This window comes from Delphinapterus leucas, chromosome 9, assembly GCF_059928025.1.
Source record: "Delphinapterus leucas isolate spDelLeu-1000000601 "Yukka" chromosome 9, BTC_Dleu_Yukka2, whole genome shotgun sequence".
Taxonomy (NCBI): domain Eukaryota; kingdom Metazoa; phylum Chordata; class Mammalia; order Artiodactyla; family Monodontidae; genus Delphinapterus; species Delphinapterus leucas.
In genome coordinates, this window is record NC_143137.1 from 93,649,432 (window position 1) to 93,667,002 (window position 17,571).

Here is a 17,571-nt window from a genome sequence, read left to right on the forward strand (position 1 = left end):
GCCCAGCTGTGAGATACAGTGAGTTAAAGATGTCAGAGGCCAGCCCGCCCCCCCTGCTTGGGCAGCACACGACGCACATCCTGAAGGAGGTCCTCAGATACGATGACAGGGCCATCACAGAGCTGCTCAGCGCTGGAGTGGTGACCCAACATGAGGTTGAGTGACAAAGGAAATACGCTTTTTTGCAAAACTACAGTTGGAATGCGTTTTGCTAGCAAAGGTAAAGTCGCCTTTCCAGACCCTGCTCCCCAGTTCTGGTGCCTGCCACTGAAGAGTTAGAGGGATTCCAGAGTTCCTGCCTGGCCTCTCCAGAATGGCGCTGGTATCAGTGAATCTAGTGCTTTCTAAACGCACCCCACCTTTGATTCCTTACCATTTACCCCCAGATAATAGATTAATTGTGGATTTGTGGGATTTTTTTTGGGGGGGTGAAGTTTTTTTTTTTTCTGGAAAAATACATTCCTCATTCTAATTACGTTAATAGCCTAAACGTTTGCCCCTCCAGCCCACGCAGGTCTGAAAAAGAGCAGATCTCTTGACGTTCTTTACTTGCACCTAAAGTCCTCATTTAAACCTTTGTTAGGAAGTCAAAGCAATAAGCAGAATGACAGTCTCGGTGATTGATTTTAAACAGAATAACTTAATTTTGAGCTCATGAACCCTTTGTTAATCTGTAATTTAAACCATGGAATTTGTTAATGTCCATTATAAGACTGAGCTCCGTTCTCCCCTATGGGGGTAAATAATGGCTTTATGTTGTATTTCTTTGATGATTTCATGAGACATGGCAGAAAATCAGTCTCCACCAATGAATTTTGGGATGTAGGGGGTGAAGAGTGGTTCTTTAATTGGTACCTTATTTTGAGCCAAGTACAAGTGCAACAGGTTTTTAAATGAATGCCAGATGACTATCTCGGTATTAAATAACGTCTAAATAATGATAAATTGGAGAATGAAAGGAAAATATTTCTTTGTGATCTGAGTATCCACTGTAGAAGAATATATCATGCCTTAATATTAAGTATTTGCATTTAAGTATTTGTCGGTGAATTCGAAATATAGAAACATCTTCTGTCCAGAAGGTGGTAGCTGATTTGCCTATATGTTCCAGGATGAATTGTCACTCAGAGTGCCAATCACCCAAGCCCAGGTACAGACCAAGGAATCAGATGACCCCATGATGAGTATCCTCATATGAACACAATTCACGCTGTTAGGCACATATATCTTAAAGCCATGTCATTACATGCCAAGTGGTCATTGAAAATTAAATTACAGATGTTCATTTTTCAAACTGTGATTTAGAGCTACTTTTCTTTTTTTTTTTTTTTTTTTTTTGCGGTACGCGGGCCTCTCACTGCCGTGGCCTCTCCCGTTGCGGAGCACAGGCTCCGACGCACAGGCTCAGCGGCCGTGGCTCACAGGCCCAGCCGCTCTGCGGCATGTGGGATCTTCCCAGACCGGGGCACGAACCCGTGTCCCGTGCATTGGCAGGCAGACTCTCAACCACTGCTCCACCAGGGAAGCCCCTAGAGCTAGTTTTCTTATGGTGTTCTTTTTTTATTGGGAAGATTCAAGCCATTTATGCATGCTGTAAGCCCCAATATGTTTGTAGAATCAAGGACTCCAAATAAATAGGAAGTTTGTCTTCTCATGAGGCCTCCTGGGACTTTTTAGAAGAATGCCTACTAATTCTTGAAACACTTATTGTCCTCTCTGCTTTCCTCTTTGTGGACAACTTATTCTGAAGAACTCCCGCTGTTATCCCACTAGTTAGAATTTCATCATGCAAGGGTAATTTGATACCTTCTTCAGTACTTTTCCCCCAGTGGCTAATTCGTAGATATATATTTGGAGACATTCACTTCAGGCCAGACATCTAAATGAAATTCTTCCATGTATATACAATTAGTAATGAAAATGGTAAAAGGCTGGATGACAGAGAATTGGCAAAACACATACCTTGAAAGACGTTTCTCCACCATTTCTCCTAGTGAGCCAAGTAGATGTCTTGAAATGCAAATTACTTGGTTACTGAGCAATAACCCTTAAATATCCGGGTCTCCATATGTAGCAGGATGTTGATCATTTAGAGAGGGTCACAAAATGCCTCTAAAACCTTGAAATCAATCACGGTTGGTTGATTGCGCAGTCTTGGTCCCTAGCAGAGTTGCCATTGGAGACTGTCTCCAGTGTAATCGTATATGTAGCTGTCCAGATTTCCACCTACACACCTCAAAACGATCCAGGAGAACTTTGAACCTGTTCATTACCCAACAGATAGCACTTACCCAACTGATTAGGTGAGAGAAGTAATTTAGAATATGTTTCAAGTTCAGATAGATAAGTAGTCCTGCAAGAAACACTGTGCTTGCTACAGTTTCTAGCAACATGTCCCAGATCAAGTTATACCTATAAACAATGTGCTGTTTTAATTATCAGGACCTATTATCTTATGCATTTCCAAAGCCAAACATACTATTAAGATACCATATGCTCCAGTTCACTTTGTGTCAAGACCTACCTTCTGGCAGATTTGTGTCTGAGGTTGGCCTAGAAAGTTCTTTGAAACTTCGCGGGTTAATCATTATGTGTGTCCACGAGCAACTGGTTTCCTTCCCTTGATTTTTTTTCTTAAATTTTCTGCTGCCATGATTTTCTGGTTAATCAAGCATATTTTCCATCATGCATTCTGATATGCTGAATGTTTCCCCAGAAGAAGAGAAATGAACATTGACCCGTTTTGTGTGACTCCCCCGGGTTACTTGGTGTTCTTTCGTGTTCAGTCCATCTACTAGGAGTTAGAAGCCCAATCATGATTAAAAAAAAAACAAAAAACAGAAAAACAAGGGAGGTCTCACATAGGTTATTTCATACTAGCTCGTTAGACTATTAGACTATGTGGGGTTAACCTCTTAGATAACCCCACAGTGGGGGGCTTTTGCATAAGACTTCAAGACCCCTGCTTTCAGCCTTTTGCACGGAAATTCACACCCGCTTGTATCTCACCTGAATTTGATAGCTCACCACTGACTCTTTGGTCCCATGACGTCGGCATGTGGTCTGCTTTTATGGATGTGAGTCTTGCTTGTCACTGTCCCATGTGGCTCAATGCTGCCTTTATCCACAGGACCCGTTCATTCTCCAGATCCTGGGCCAGCAGGTGCTGAGAAAGAACGTTAGGTCCAGATCGTCTGCCTCTGCTCTGACAGCTCATGTGGCAAAGGAGACGAGAGGGAAAGAAAGGCACAGTCCTCACCCTCCATTCCCTGGCCCTGGGCTATTCATTTTCAAACTCATCCCCCAAGATTAATAGATTTTTCTTGCATTTGCTTCTGTTCGTGGCAGAATATCCGCTATAGTGAGTCCTTAAATTCATGAGATTCTTCAGACACGGGATGCCAGCGGAAAATGGTTGTTCACCTTGATTGTAGTATCAATGACACTTAGGAGGCCAGAATGTCAAGCTCACTTCTTTTCCCTCTCTATTTTGTGGTGCAATCATTATTTGATAAGGAGGATGAAAAGGTCTGGAAAAAAGGTACATAATTCCATTTCAAACAGCTGTTGGGAAAATAAAAAACACATCACAGGGGAAATGTAGAACTTTTCTCAGACATCAGGATAAAATTGTGTTACTTCTTACAGTCCTAGTAGAGGAATACCAGGGTTCAGTGTTTTATAAATTCCTACTCTCATATGATGCTTAAATGGTTTCTCTGTGTAGACATACCAGGCTATCTTCTGGGCACAAATGGACCTGAACTTTTAAACCAGGCCGGCTCTATGCAGGACAGGTTTATGTGGTGGGATTCGTGGAGTATAAGCACCTCCAACAGACACATTTCCCCCAAAGCTGATTCAAAACCGTGTCTTTTAGTATCACTCGAGGAAGTTAACGTATTATTGACAAATGAATGCAAATACTTTGAAGCCATACATTTATTCTACACACTAGGGGGAGAGAATGTGAGTTTTGAAGGGAGGAGAGTTGGAATAAGTGAATTTGTTGTGGTGGAAGGGAAGAGAGAGCACGCCCAGGTCAGGGAGACCCAAGGGTGTGTTGGCCCTGGGGACCCTAGTGAGCCCATCGCAGTGTGAGCCTAGCCTGACCTGACGTGTGAATGCCGGGAGGGAGGACAGGCACTGGGGGGAACTCAAATGCTACCCAGGAGACGGAACTCACCCACCTCAAATTTTTTTTCTGGAGAAATAGTTCTTTTTTCCCATTCTTTAAGATCTTAACATTAAAGGGACGACCCAGCCTCCTGACCCTTTGCAACATTTTTAAAAAATTTTTTATTTTATATTGGAGCATAGCTGATTAACCGTGTTGTGTCAGTTTCAGGTGTACAGCCAAGTGATTCAGTTATACGTGTATCCATTCTTTTGCAGATTCTTTCCTCATATAGGTTATCGCAGAATGTTGAGCAGAGTTCCCTGTGCTCTACAGTAGGTCCTTGTTGGTTATCTGTTTTATATAGAGCAGTGTGTACATGTCAATCCCAATCTATCCCTCCCCGCCTACCTTTCCCTCCTGGCCTCCTGGTAACCATAAGTTCATTCTTTAAGTCTGTGAGTCTGTTTCTGTTTTGTAAATAAGGTCATTTGTATCCTTTTTTTTTTAATAAGAGGCTGTGATAGAGGCACCAAAGAGGCCCATGTCCTAATTCCCAGAACCTGTGGATAGTGTCACCTTCCATGGCAAGAGGGAATTAAGGTTGCTAATCAGGAGACCTTAAAACAAGGAGATTATCCTGGATTTTCCTGGTGGGGCTGATACAATCACAGGGGCCTTTAAGTGTGGAAGAGTCAGTGTCAGAGTGACATGATGGGAGAAGGACTTTTCCGATTGCTATGGGATTTGAAAATGGAAACGAATGAAGGAACGTAGGCATCTTCTAGGAGATGAAAAATGCACAAAAAAAAAAAAAAGGACTCTCCCTTAGAGCCTCTAGAAGGATAGCAGTCCTGCTTGATTTTAGCCCAGTGAGACCTAGTTTGGACTCATTTAGGACTTCTGATCTCCAGAACTGTAAGATAATAAATTTGTGCTGTTTTAAGCCACGGCGTTTGTGATATTTTGTCACAGCACCAATAGGAAACTAATATGGAGGCTGCTCTTCCTTGGTTTGAAAGTCTAAAGTGACAGGAGAATCGTTGCCATGCAAAGTGACTAATTGACACCTCCCTGTAAGTCCATTTTTTTCTGCTTTCTCTTTTTTTATTTCCACTTCCTTTTTGACTTTTCACTTTTTCCCCATCCTTTCTCTACAATAATGTTTTCTTTCTCCTTCTCCTTTATCTTCCTCTCCCTCCTCCTCCGCTTCTTTCTCTCTTTCTCTCTTTTTGTCCAAGTTACATAAGCATGGACACCAAAAGCCACCACCGACCTCGAGAAAAATAGGACTTGCTCAGTGATCTGGAGGATAACTAGTGGTAATTCTGGCCATGACTTCAGCTCCACAAGCGATTTTGGCTTAATCCATGGGCGGGGTGAGCCCTGAATAACTGGCTCCCTCTCCTTCTCCCTCAAAACTCAGGGAACGAAGTGAAGGAGTGTTCCAGATGTCACCCCAGTCTGGGGCAGAGCCCTCGGGCTTGCTACCTGTCACATGCCCCCAGTGCTAAGAAAAACATAAATAAATAAAATGTAATACAGAGCAGAGACTAGACTCTGTGACAGCTGGGGTCTTGCTGTTGTGACTGAGTTCTCATCAGAGAAGGGGGAAGGAGGGCATGAAGCTTGATGTTTCTGCTCCAGCACTCAGCCTTGGCCTTTGTTTCTTGCTTTTTCTTTTCTTTTGTTTTTTTGGCCTTGCCACACGTGGGATCTTAGTTCCCCGACCAGGGATTGAACCTGTGCCCCCTACAGTGGAAATGCGTGGAGTCTTGAGCACTGGACCACCAGGGAAGTCCCTTTGTTTCTTGCTTTTTCTTGGAGAAGGCAGCTACTCCGCCTTCAAGGGGGATTAGTAGTTTGCCCCTAATCACTGCTGTCAAACGGCCTCCAGAAAGGCGGTACCTTGGCTTTGCCATCTGTGAAACAGGCAGGCTGGGTCCTCACAGTTAGTTCCCTTTGCTTTCTTCTTTCAACAGGATGAAAAACACTCAGACGCACCCCTCCTGTCTCCCCCCACCCCTTTCTTTTTCTTTGCAAATGAACCACATGACAGTCTGTTCAACTCATATTGGTTTCTTTGGCTCCTGACCACAGAGGTTGGAGGAGCAAAGCTTTCTTGCTGCTCATCTGCAGAATGAGCACAACTTGCTGTCACCCAGAACTTGTGCACAAATGCTGCCCATGAAGCAAGACATAGCTTCAGAACACACAACTGAGAGGAAAGAAATTAATGTAAAACGGCCACAGGAAAATATCTTTCTGTCCTCCCCTTTACCTCTTTCTGAACCCTAGAGAAAAATTCGGATTGCCGTAGCATCTCTTGGTATGGGACATGGCAACATGTGTAACACACATTCACCCCAGTAGACTTGGATTTATGTTTGTAGGTTTTACAAAGGACTTCCTGGCTGTTCTTGATCAAAGCTTTGAAATATACTACTAATGGACATTGCTGTGTTCTTTCTTCTCAGAGGGTCAAGAAAATTGTAGCGTCTATTTTGGGGGGACTGCTAAAGATTCACTATTTAGGGGGCGTAGAAAATGAACTATATTTCCAGGATTGTCATTATAGATAGCCAAATGCTTGCAATGGCATTGACACAGGTGAGGGGGCAAAACAGAAATGCAGTGACCCACAGGTCACCTCTGTAAACAGTGCCCAGTGACCCAGGACCCTGAATCTTCTCAGCTTGATTTGCTGAACTGTGCAAATGGGAGAGTGTTCCATTCTTAAAAAATATGACAGAGTTGGAAATATCCAGTCGCTAGGGTTTCCGTCTCTGGGCCCCTGTTTCCCATCTTCTGCATCCCAAACATTTGTCTGGTTCTCCAAATTTCCTTTCTGGGAAAACCTAAGTGAAAGGATGCGGGCCCAGCACGCGAGCAGAGGTGGTGTTCAGGCCTCGCTATGTGACTCAGTTAGCTGAAGTCACCGACAAAACCCTGCAGAGATGACAGTGATCAAAACTCATCAGTTTGTGCAGCTACACTCATACGACCCAGCTGACATGTGGTGAAATGAGTAGCTTGGTGGGCCTCTGTGTGGGTACATTTCTGGGGGAAGGTTTTTTAACTTGGGAGAATGAACAGTCAGAGCTAGAATAGGCCCAGCTGGGGGAGGAAGAGGATTCTGCTGGTAGAGTTAGTACTTTTCATTTCCTGTGCAAAGTTGAAGTAGGCTTACTCTGCATCCGCGTGAAATAAGAGCTCTTATTATTCTTTTCTTTCCTCTCTCTCTCCCTCTTAGGATACATGATAGATATAGTTCAGCAATGCTGGAAGATCTTCTTATGAGTTCTGTGACTGGGGTTAAATTTGATGCTTAATCATAATAATAATGACACCAACAACAATATCTGTTAAGGTCTTATATGTAAAGCACTGTCCTAATAGATTTATGTGTACTAATGCACTTATTCAATGTGTCTGGGAAGCCCTGAAGGCTACTGCCTGAAGACGGAGGTCGGGGCTTCCCCGGTGGTCCAGTTAAGACTCCACGCTTCCAGTGCAGGGGGCACGGGTTCGATCCCTGGTCGGGGAACTAGGATCCCACATGCTGCATGGCATAGCCACGAGAAACAAGAAAAAGACGGAGGCCATCATGTTAAAGTGGACACACTCACAGGTCCTCTGCTCCATCACCTTCAGTGTGACTAAGTGATACCCTGCCATCATTACCACGGACACTACCCTCAGATTGTGTCCCTACAGCTCATGCACCCCAGGACTTGGGGATCAGGGGTAAAGGGCAAGACATATCAGGAGCAGAAAGACCCTAATCCATTCATTTCAACCTTTGCAAATGCTCTAGAAATAACAGGGTTCCCAAAAGGATCAGCTTAACTCAAACACTGTCAGCAAAACCCTCAGGAAAGTCTCCTCAGGCTGCCGTCTCAGGGAGATATCACAGTTTTTCAACTGCTAAACATCCTAAGAACATATACGTCTACCAAAGAGGACCTGAAAATGTTCCCTCCACTCCAGAAGATTTTTCTGTGTATGAATTTACAGAGATAGCCTGCCATTTGTGAATCTTTTTAAAGGTTCAATGGAGCCGTAAGGTTGCTGATGAAGTAGGATCAAAAGCAGCTCTCCCAAAGGCCGTTGCTGGGAAAAATGATAGAGCCTAGAACACTTGGACTTAACCACGTAGGGGGCACCATTTAGTGCCCTAGAGAACAACCAGCACACTGCTGAAATCTAGACCTGGAGAGAGAGAGAGACGTCAGTGTAAACAAAGGATAGCTTATCAGAGGTACTGAACGTCAGGAAATGAGTGACGCCCATTTCCGATGAAATTTCAGATTCTCCTTGGACAGATGAAAGAAGTACGACAGATATCTAGGATGATATATATGACTCCAGCTTGAATTACAATTTTTATTAGTAGGAAAATACTCATTTGTGTAAAAATCTACTCTATAAGCAAATTCAGTGAAAAATGTAATTCCCCCCAAATAAAAGGTACAGCAGTGAACCATACAGATAACTTCTCTCGATTCGTTTGGAGCAATTTCAGAGGGTTGGAGTGGAGGGGAGAGGGGAGTACATCTTGGTGTTTGTCTTAACCCATGAACGAAGCGTTTTCTGATCTCCACAATTGGAAGTGATTTCTGCATCTTGTTTGCTATCTCAGGCCTCTGTATTTATCTGACCATAACAGTTATCACACACTGAGTTATAATTACTAGTCACCAATTGCTCTTTCCTATTAAGTGTAATATTGTGGGTATCTTAGTCACCGCTGCATCTCCAGTGATTACCATGATGCTTACTCTATAGGAGACACACAGTAAGTATCTGTCCACTAGACATTCTCTCACTCACCAGCTTACATGTTCTATGAGATAAGAACTGGTTATGATGTTCATTCTTTTTTTAACTCATAGTGCCTGTAATAAACACTTTTCAAAGATGGTCACCATCAGTTCCTCCCTCCCAATAGGCACATGCCTGTCTTCCCATCAAAAGATGCATTTTCTTTTCCTTCGCCTGGAACCTGGGCTGGTCTGGTGACTTGCTTTTTTTTTTTTTTTTTTTTTCTGAACTGTTTATTTTAAATAATTTTATATTTACAAAAACTATTAAAATAATACTTAGAATTCCCATATACTGCTTACCTAGTTTCCACTAATATTAACATTTTATGTAACCAATGTACAAAATTAGCTAAGCCAGCAAATTACCGTTGATACAATACTCTTAATTAATGTACAAACATTATTCAAATGTTACCAGTTGTCTCACTTTGGTAGACAGAATTCTATAGTCCCTAAGATTCCCAGCCCCTGATGTACACATACTTTCTCCTAGTTATTCAGTCAAACACTAATCTAAGTACTGCTGTGGAAGGATTTTGCAGCTATAATTAAGGTCCAAAATCAGTTGACCATAAGATAGGTAGATTGTCTGGGGGTGGTCTGACCCAATCACATGAGTCCTTTAAGTCTGAGTCTAGAAGTCAAAGACATTAGGCCAGGGATTTTTAAGCACAGAGGGGGTTTGACATGAGAGAACTTTTCAAAAGTGACTCATTTTGACCAACAGAATGGGGTAGACGTGATACAGTGCCAGTTCTAGGCTGAGCCTTGAAGAGGCTTAGCATCATCCTCTTTTGCTCTTGGAAATCGACCACCATGAAAGGCCTCTGACCACTACCCTTTGAGGAATCCCGTGATACCCATGCCACTCTCTTCAGAGAGGAGCCACTTCGAGGAGCCCAAAGACACCCGATATGTGAGTGAATCTTTCCCAGACTTCCAGCCCGCCTCTGCAATCACATGAATACAACTGAGTAATCGAAAGCAGCCACTACCCCGTGGAGCAGAAGAATGGCCCGGCTGAGCCTTACCCACATTTCTGACCCACATAAACTAAGGTGGTTTTATTCCACTGTTGTGTTGTGGTTTGTTATAAGCAAAGTTCTAACTCAGAGAAGGATCTCAATATTAAATGTTGTTTGATGAAGAGATTTTTTTTTTTTTTTTTTTAAGCATCACAACCTTTTTATTATGATTTCCACTGTGCCCAGCCTCTGGGAACATCAGCTCCTTCTGGAGTGGAGGCTGAGCCATGGGGAGGGGCATGCAGCTATAGTGATGGGAAGACGGGGCTAGGGGATGTTCCCCTCAGCTTACTGTCAAGTTACCATCCACAGAGCAGCACATAGGAAGGGCATGAGGGACCAGAGCCCACTGGATCCTCCATTGTTACTTGAGTGCTTTCAGAGTCCTTCTCACAAGTCTGTGTTTGGCCAGGAGACAGATCAGAGACCATCTCTTATAGGAGGCTAAGCTTGATGCCCTTTATTTTACCATGGATCTGGAAAGGGCTTGCTACTTATACCTTGATGTTTTTACAGCACCGTGACTGATTGAAATAGCGAATAATATGTGCTATGGTTTTTAAATTATTTTTTCCTATTGAAAGAGGGCAACCAAAAACCTGCTTTGGTTGAAAATTCTTCTAAAATGAATTGACCCACTAATTGTCCTGGAAGGAACGGAATGTGTTTCTTTGGATGATGTTGTGCCCCAGGTCATCGTTCTGACCAGATGCAAATTCCTTCCCACCATCAGGTGAAACTGAGGACACTTATGATCAGAAATTGTCATGTTCTCAATCTGGGAAGAGCTTAAACTCCAGAAAGATTTAAGTTACTGAGGGGTTTCCACAGTGGGCAGCCCCTAAGCTGGCAGCCCAGTGAGCCTCACCCCTGCTTCACACTTGTGCACTGGGCTTTCCCATGTTGTACCAAGGGTGGTCTGTGGACACAACAGCATAGAGCAGAGGGGATGGTGCGTCACTTCCTAGATTAGGGTATAAAAAACTGAAGCATCTATTCTGCCTCTCTCTGTTTCTGTCTCCCTGAGTCTGCCTCTCTCTGTCCCTGTCTCTCTCTGTCGCTCACTTTGGGGAAAAGCCAGTTGCCATGGAGTGAGGCATCCCTATGTAGAGTCCCACATGACAAAGAATTAAAGCTTCTGTCCAACAACCAATGAGGAAGTGAATCCAAGAGCCACACGAGTGAGTTTGGAAGCAGATCCTCCAGCCTCAGTACAGCCTGACAATGACTGCAACCCTAGCCAACAGCGTACCGACATCTCAGAACCGTGCAGCTAACCCAGATTCCCAACCCTCAGAAACTGTGTGAAATAATACATATTTGTTGTTTCAGCTTTATTTTTAATAGATTAGGTTAGCTTTCGTTTGGGGCAACTTGTGACACAGCGATAGATCACAAATACAGTTCCCCATTAGATTATGGCAAAAAGTCATTTTTTTAATGTGTGACTTTCAATTTTGACCTTTTGACGTGATGATTTTCATCAGTTATCTCCACTGTTAAGTGTGATACACCTGTACAGCCCTGTGAGGAGGCATTATAGAGAAAAAGGGACTGAGTTGCCTGCTGTGTGTTGGCCTCTTTGTGGGAGTCCAGGGTGGAAATGATAGCAGTGATGTCAGAGTTGGCAGGTGGGAGCCTGTGGAACACAAATACTGACAAGAAACTTCTGAAAGGACCCCTCAGAGTCACCTCCGCATTCATGGTGTGTTCTAGACCCACTGGTTCTCAAGAAGGATGGGATCAGCTTTTCCGCCATGGGACATTTGGCAATGTCTGGAGACATTTTTGGTTCTCATAACAGGGGCAGCACAAGGATAGTGTGCTCCTGATGAGGGAGTGAGTAGAGGCTAGGGATGGTGATAAACACAAGCAACAGACAGCCCCCAACAGAGAATTGTTCACCTGAAATACTAATAGGAATGCTGTTGCGAAAGTGTTCTGAAGGAAGCTGATACTTGAGAGAAGAGCAGGTGCCTGACTCATCACCTCTGTGTCCTTTTTTCTTTTACATTACATAAGTTTAAGAGAGGAGGGAATTGGGCTCACTGAGCTATAATACGATCTCCAGATAAAGCCTACACGTGTTTTCTTTTTCTTTTTGATGGAAATGTGAAATCCTTGTTTTGACTTTTTGCAGTAAGTGTGCTTCTATAGTGGAAGGAGCAAGACATTCTCAGTTGTTCTTCACAACGGCAGTTGCATTAAGGACACAGGTCAAATTGTAGGATAAAAGTGTTAGTCCTTAATAGAATCAGAGAACTGTAACATGCTTAGGTGAGAGTGGCCAGGCCGTGTTCCCCTCCAGCGCCGTAGGTGACTCTACAGAGGAAGGGGCTTTGATGAGATGATTTCTGAGATCCTTCTGAGATTTCAAGTTCTTGCATTCCATGGTTCTTTCATTTAGGGTCATACTGTGGATGCACGGAGAATGCCATACACATAGACAAAACTGATGGACAGGTTTGAATAATACTGTTTAAAGAAGAAAGGCACTTTAAATGAGGAATTAAGAGGACCCCTTTTGGGTATCTGGTGATCCAGAACTGTAGAGAAGTAGAAAGTTTGCAAAGTTAAATACGTAGGATATAATCCACACATTCCTCAGCACATCTTCCTCTCTTTGCTGTATGGACCCGGTAGATGGCTACTCGAGGAAGAGTTGAGATGAGATTGAGGTCGAAGTGTTCCGCATGGGAAGGATCTCAGGTCAGACCTAGTGGATTGGATCTCAGTTTCAGCCTCAGTGGAACCCAGCTGACCCCTTGAGCAGCACATGCCCCGTGATATCCCCTGACAGCCCTGAAAACCTAGATATGAATGTCACAGGGTCTTTGCTACAACGTGGAGTTTTCGAGGGGGACCCAAGAACATGAAAAGCAGAATAAGGATGTGTGCAAAACAGTAATCAGCATTTGCGGTTCTGCCCAATTGTTCTGACAGGGTTAAAATGAGGAACAAACAACTCACGAACAAGCTTCCCACTGGAAAAAGTTACCTCACCCAAGGAAATAATATTTCAAAGAATTAAATAGAAGAAGCACATTTAAAGGTCATAAGATAGAATTTAAGCCTAGATGATGACTTTTTCTTGGCCCTAATTGCCAACTCTATGGCCCTAAGCAAGTTACACCTAGAAGATATGCAAAGGGAAGGGCATGTGGCCACCAGACTTCCGTACCAATCTGTTGATTTTACTCAACTATCAGAACATGGTGAGGCTCTCAGATCCACCCATTCCTTCCCATGTCCGCCATCTCCATTTTAACCCACACTCTTCTTGTTTGCCCTTCTGCCATTCCTGTCCTTTCTTCCAAACGCAGTTTGCAAAGTCACCTGACTAGTAAGGCTTTTGAAAATTCATTCTAGTCCACTCTGATTGTAACTGATTACTCTGCTCCATAGTCAGTGCCTGACTATGTCACCGTCAACAGCATTGTTGAAGATCTTGTGTTTGTTAAGCTTTGGGCAGATAGGATTGGGACAAGGCCCTAAACATCCAGGAACTGGAAACCTAGATGGGAAGGCAGGACCCTTATATAAGATTGATGCAGAATGACTCACAGTGCTACCTAAGAAATGCCAGTTCGCTTGGAGTTCAGCGGAGGGAAGGGTCTCTGTAATCCAGTGTGTTTAGGAAAGTAATGAGGTAGGAAACAGATTTTCCTCTTCAAAGAAGAGTGAGACTTAAATAAGTAAAGGCAGGAAGAGTATTATATGCACAGGTGAGCAAGCTTTGGAGGCAGGGCAACCATGACATATTTGGAAATAGAGACCTTGAGTAAATGAATTTAGTGAAAGAGGGCTGCTCTATTGGCAATAGACTGGAAGACCGGAGAGGAGCAGATATTAGAGGGTAGCTGGAGGACTGGAAAGCCAGGAGGGTAATTTTTTGGTGGGCACTGGGATGCCACGTAGTTGTTCCAACAAGGAAGTGACTTGCCCACCGCTGTACTTTGGGAAGATGGCCCTGTGGATGTGATAGAGCACACGGATTATAAAAGGACTGGTTCCAAAGGGACTGACTGCCATGATCTGACTGTGAGTCAGTAAGGGCCTGGACCAGAGGTGGTAGTCTTATATGTTGCTTTATACATAGTGTTCCATACATCTATGTCATATCAGCTTAATCAGATTATGAATTCCTTGTAAACCAGAAATACATTTCCCTAGTTTTATAGCATGTCCCTTCTTGTCTATCCAGTGCTCAGAATTAATTGTCTGTTGGTGAGCAAATGTTATTATTACTCGATACATTTTTATCAGACTTAGCTGCTCCGCATAGGTTGTAAACACACAGCATCGGGATGGGCAATCACGTGAGTATTTGTGATTTCCAATATATTCTCTTTGTAATATATTCTCTAGGGCCAAGGGTACAGAGCCATTTAGATCAGATCAATCATATTCAAGCTGTGAATCCGGAGGGTTTGTTGGAAGATGGAGCCTTGAGAAACCACTGCCACACTTTCAGAGCTCTAGAAACTTACCACCTCATCAGGCTTCAGGATTCATCCTTCTCTGGAAGAAAATGTATTTATATAAAGTCAAGGTTGTGATTACAGTTAGCGCATGGGAGACATTGACGCAAAGTCTGAAAAACTCTGAGGCCATCTGTCTGCCTGCTCCGTGGAAAGTACCAGTCCCTAGTACAGATTGAGGCCGAGCCCATATGCCAATCTGCACAACAGCGCTGCAGTTAATTATGGGATTCTCCCTGGTTAGTTTAGTCATGGCCAGTTAAAATGGCTCTAGCAATTTCCTTGGACCCTGAATTCTAGGTTGCCTTGTTCTACTATTTAACACTTGACTGTCCATATGCTTTCTTTTCCGAGATAGATTGGACATTTCTTAAGGACAGAGTTTGTGTCTTGCACTTCTTTTGGATTCTGCTAAGCACCTAGCACAGAATAGGAAGCTGAGTGAATGCTCAGTGAATATTGTTGAATTGGTCTGCTGAGAAAGCTCACACTCTCCGAAATGTGGGCGACCAGCCATTCTGTTGAACTCATTCTTCAGTGGTGAAGATGCACTCCTGGTTTTAGTCTGAAAGTCTTGAAGAGGTAGTCCTGTGTGTTCCAAAGGTTAAAAAGTGGCAGAGAAAGAATGCAAGTGGACATGCCCAGCTGTTCAGTTCTACCCTTGGCATTGATGAAGCCATATCTTGCACCCTTGGCCAATTCCTGTAACTGATTGTTTTACCTTCCCCTCCCTGGCGTAGGTGGCATCTCAGAATCTTTCTTAAGCATCACTTTAGACCACTACTAGAAATAAACCTGAAGTGACACACACACACACACACACAAATCCATTTTCTATTTCAAGACCTTTGAAGCGATAGCCAGTTGCATCTTTGGAAAAACTGTCTGTAAAACTGTAGGGGCAACATAACATGGACAATAATGCTAATAAGAGGCAACCTTTACAGGTATGTAAATGATCTTTCCCTACATCCTTTTCTTCTCCAAAGATGACTTTATTCTGGTCATGGTGATCCTGTTCTACTTGCACTGATTATTTTAGGATGGGCTTGTGATCCAGTTCTAGCCACTGGGATGAGAGAATCCTACTGGAAGCTTCTGCAAGGTTTACCTTGCCCTTTTTTATTGACTATGAATCAGAAATAATGTAGTCCTAGTTGCCATAGGAAGCCAAAATGTGACCAGGAGAGGAAGCAGCTTTGGGATGAACCCATGCCAAGAATAGCATACGGCAGAGGGAAAGAACCTAGGTTTTTGACAATCCATCAAGTTGTCAATCATTTTGTGCTGGAAGCCTGCTCTTCTGGATTCCAGCCTGTATGAAACACACATTTAGTTATTGTTTTAGCCAGTTTGAGTTACTATTTCCGTTGTTTGCAGCCACAATACCTCTGGGCAGGGGAATATTTTAACTTTATGAAGATTATCTCAATTAATCCTCATAGTAACTGTTCAAGGTTGATACGACCTTCATCCACATTTCTCAGGGGAGGAAACTGAGAATTAGATTGCTGAAGCAAATTTCCAAAAGTCATGGAGCACTTATGCATTGGAGCTGTCATTTGTACTCAGGAACCCCACTCTCTTAAACATTATGCTAGAGTCAAGCTGTCTGTCAATTTATTCCACAGGAAAAAAAACAAGAAAAATGTACAGGCTGGGCATGTTTGAATTTCTAGGAAGTCTTTTTTAACACATTAAAGGGAAGGGGATTATGTGTCTGTACCAAGCTGAAGACATAACTAAGCGTCCGATGCCACCTGTGACTTAGAAGTCTACATACAGAAAGTGTTTTATTTGGCTTCTTTCCTCCCAGCAGGCTGGAGCTCTATTTGAGAAGGAAAGAAAGCTTCACCACCGTAAATCAGACGTTCCTCTGCAAACTCCATATAGGTTGTCTCAGGCCTGTGGAAGGTGGACTTGGTTTGCTGGGATAGTAAAGCCCTTTGGGTTGGGTGAGTGAATCATTGCGCGGAATGAATTTGTGAGCGTGCGTCCCTCCCAGGGCTGCCACTCTTGACAAATGCTGCTCAGCACCAGGGTCCCCACTGTGAACAGACACTGTCTGTGCTGCTTCTGGAGGGGCCTGTGTTTCCTGGAGCCATTGTGGGGGAGCCGTTCCAGGATTCCACATTGTCAGCCTTCTAACTTCCCCTGGGTCAGCCATTCCTTTTTTGACAGTACCCTCCCCCAGAATTCATAAAAAACATTCTCTTCTTCAATATATACAGGGATTCCCACCCCCTTTTTAAATTAGAGCCTGGATGAAGTTCAAAAACGTTTGAAGTTGAGGGCTACTTGTGATTTCTTTTTTAAGGGATAACTTCCTTTTGTGTATTGATCATTTTAACCAGCTTGAAGCCTCCTTTGGCCAAAGGATGGTCTCAGTTGAACAGAGTTTCTCTTGAGTTACGGCTTGTCATCAAAACTTGAAATGATCTTCAGATAAAATGTAATAAACAATTTAGCGAGAGCTTCCAGAAAATATCTTCCGTGTCATATCCACATGTGTGTCTGGGTCTGTGTGCGTTGACTGGAAATCACATGCGATTTCAAGGTTCATCACTGGATGTTTTCTCCCCAGACATTACCAAGTGGCTTCTAACACTTTGATAAGCATTTTTAGACAAAGCCTGTGTGAAAGTAATTTTGACATGTTTTGTGGATTTTCAGTAATGTACGGCAGGCATGAATGTGTACTCCGTGAGTCGGGGTGGTGGTGGTGGAGGGTGTGAGTAGAGTTTTTCTCAATATGTAACTTTTTTCATTTTACAAAAATTTCAAACATAACTCTCCTCCAAAAACGGCCAACTTTCAAAACTAAGGTCACAGAAATTTCTCTAGGGAATTGACTTCAATGTGAGAGAATTTTAGATTTTTTTTGGAACCTTAACCTTTCTATACCAAGTGCTCACAATTAATATAGAGGCTAGACTTTGAGATTTTTGGATCTAGAAATAAAAGCCTGGCTGAGTTATTAGATACTCAAGGATTTACTTCTTATGATACTGACTCTTGTTTGGCTTAACGTTTCTACAATATGCTCATCACGTTAAATTGTTTCTGCACACGTGTGTGCCATATATTCAGAAAATGCATGGTGACAAACCAGACATGATGAA

The 17,571-nt window shown here is 43.2% G+C and overlaps 1 protein-coding gene across 3 annotated transcripts in view; it reads left to right on the forward strand.

Moving 5' to 3' along the window:
* Positions 1–17,571, forward strand: part of SUGCT (succinyl-CoA:glutarate-CoA transferase) — a 793,918-nt gene that overhangs the window by 693,415 nt on the left and 82,932 nt on the right. For all 3 annotated transcript variants that reach the window (XM_089917071.1, XM_089917070.1, XM_022593044.2), the window contains one exon: positions 1–17,571. This exon is cut by the window's right edge and continues 82,932 nt beyond it. In XM_089917071.1, coding sequence (XP_089773197.1) covers positions 1–164 — 164 coding nt within the window. In that variant the 3' untranslated portion in view covers positions 165–17,571.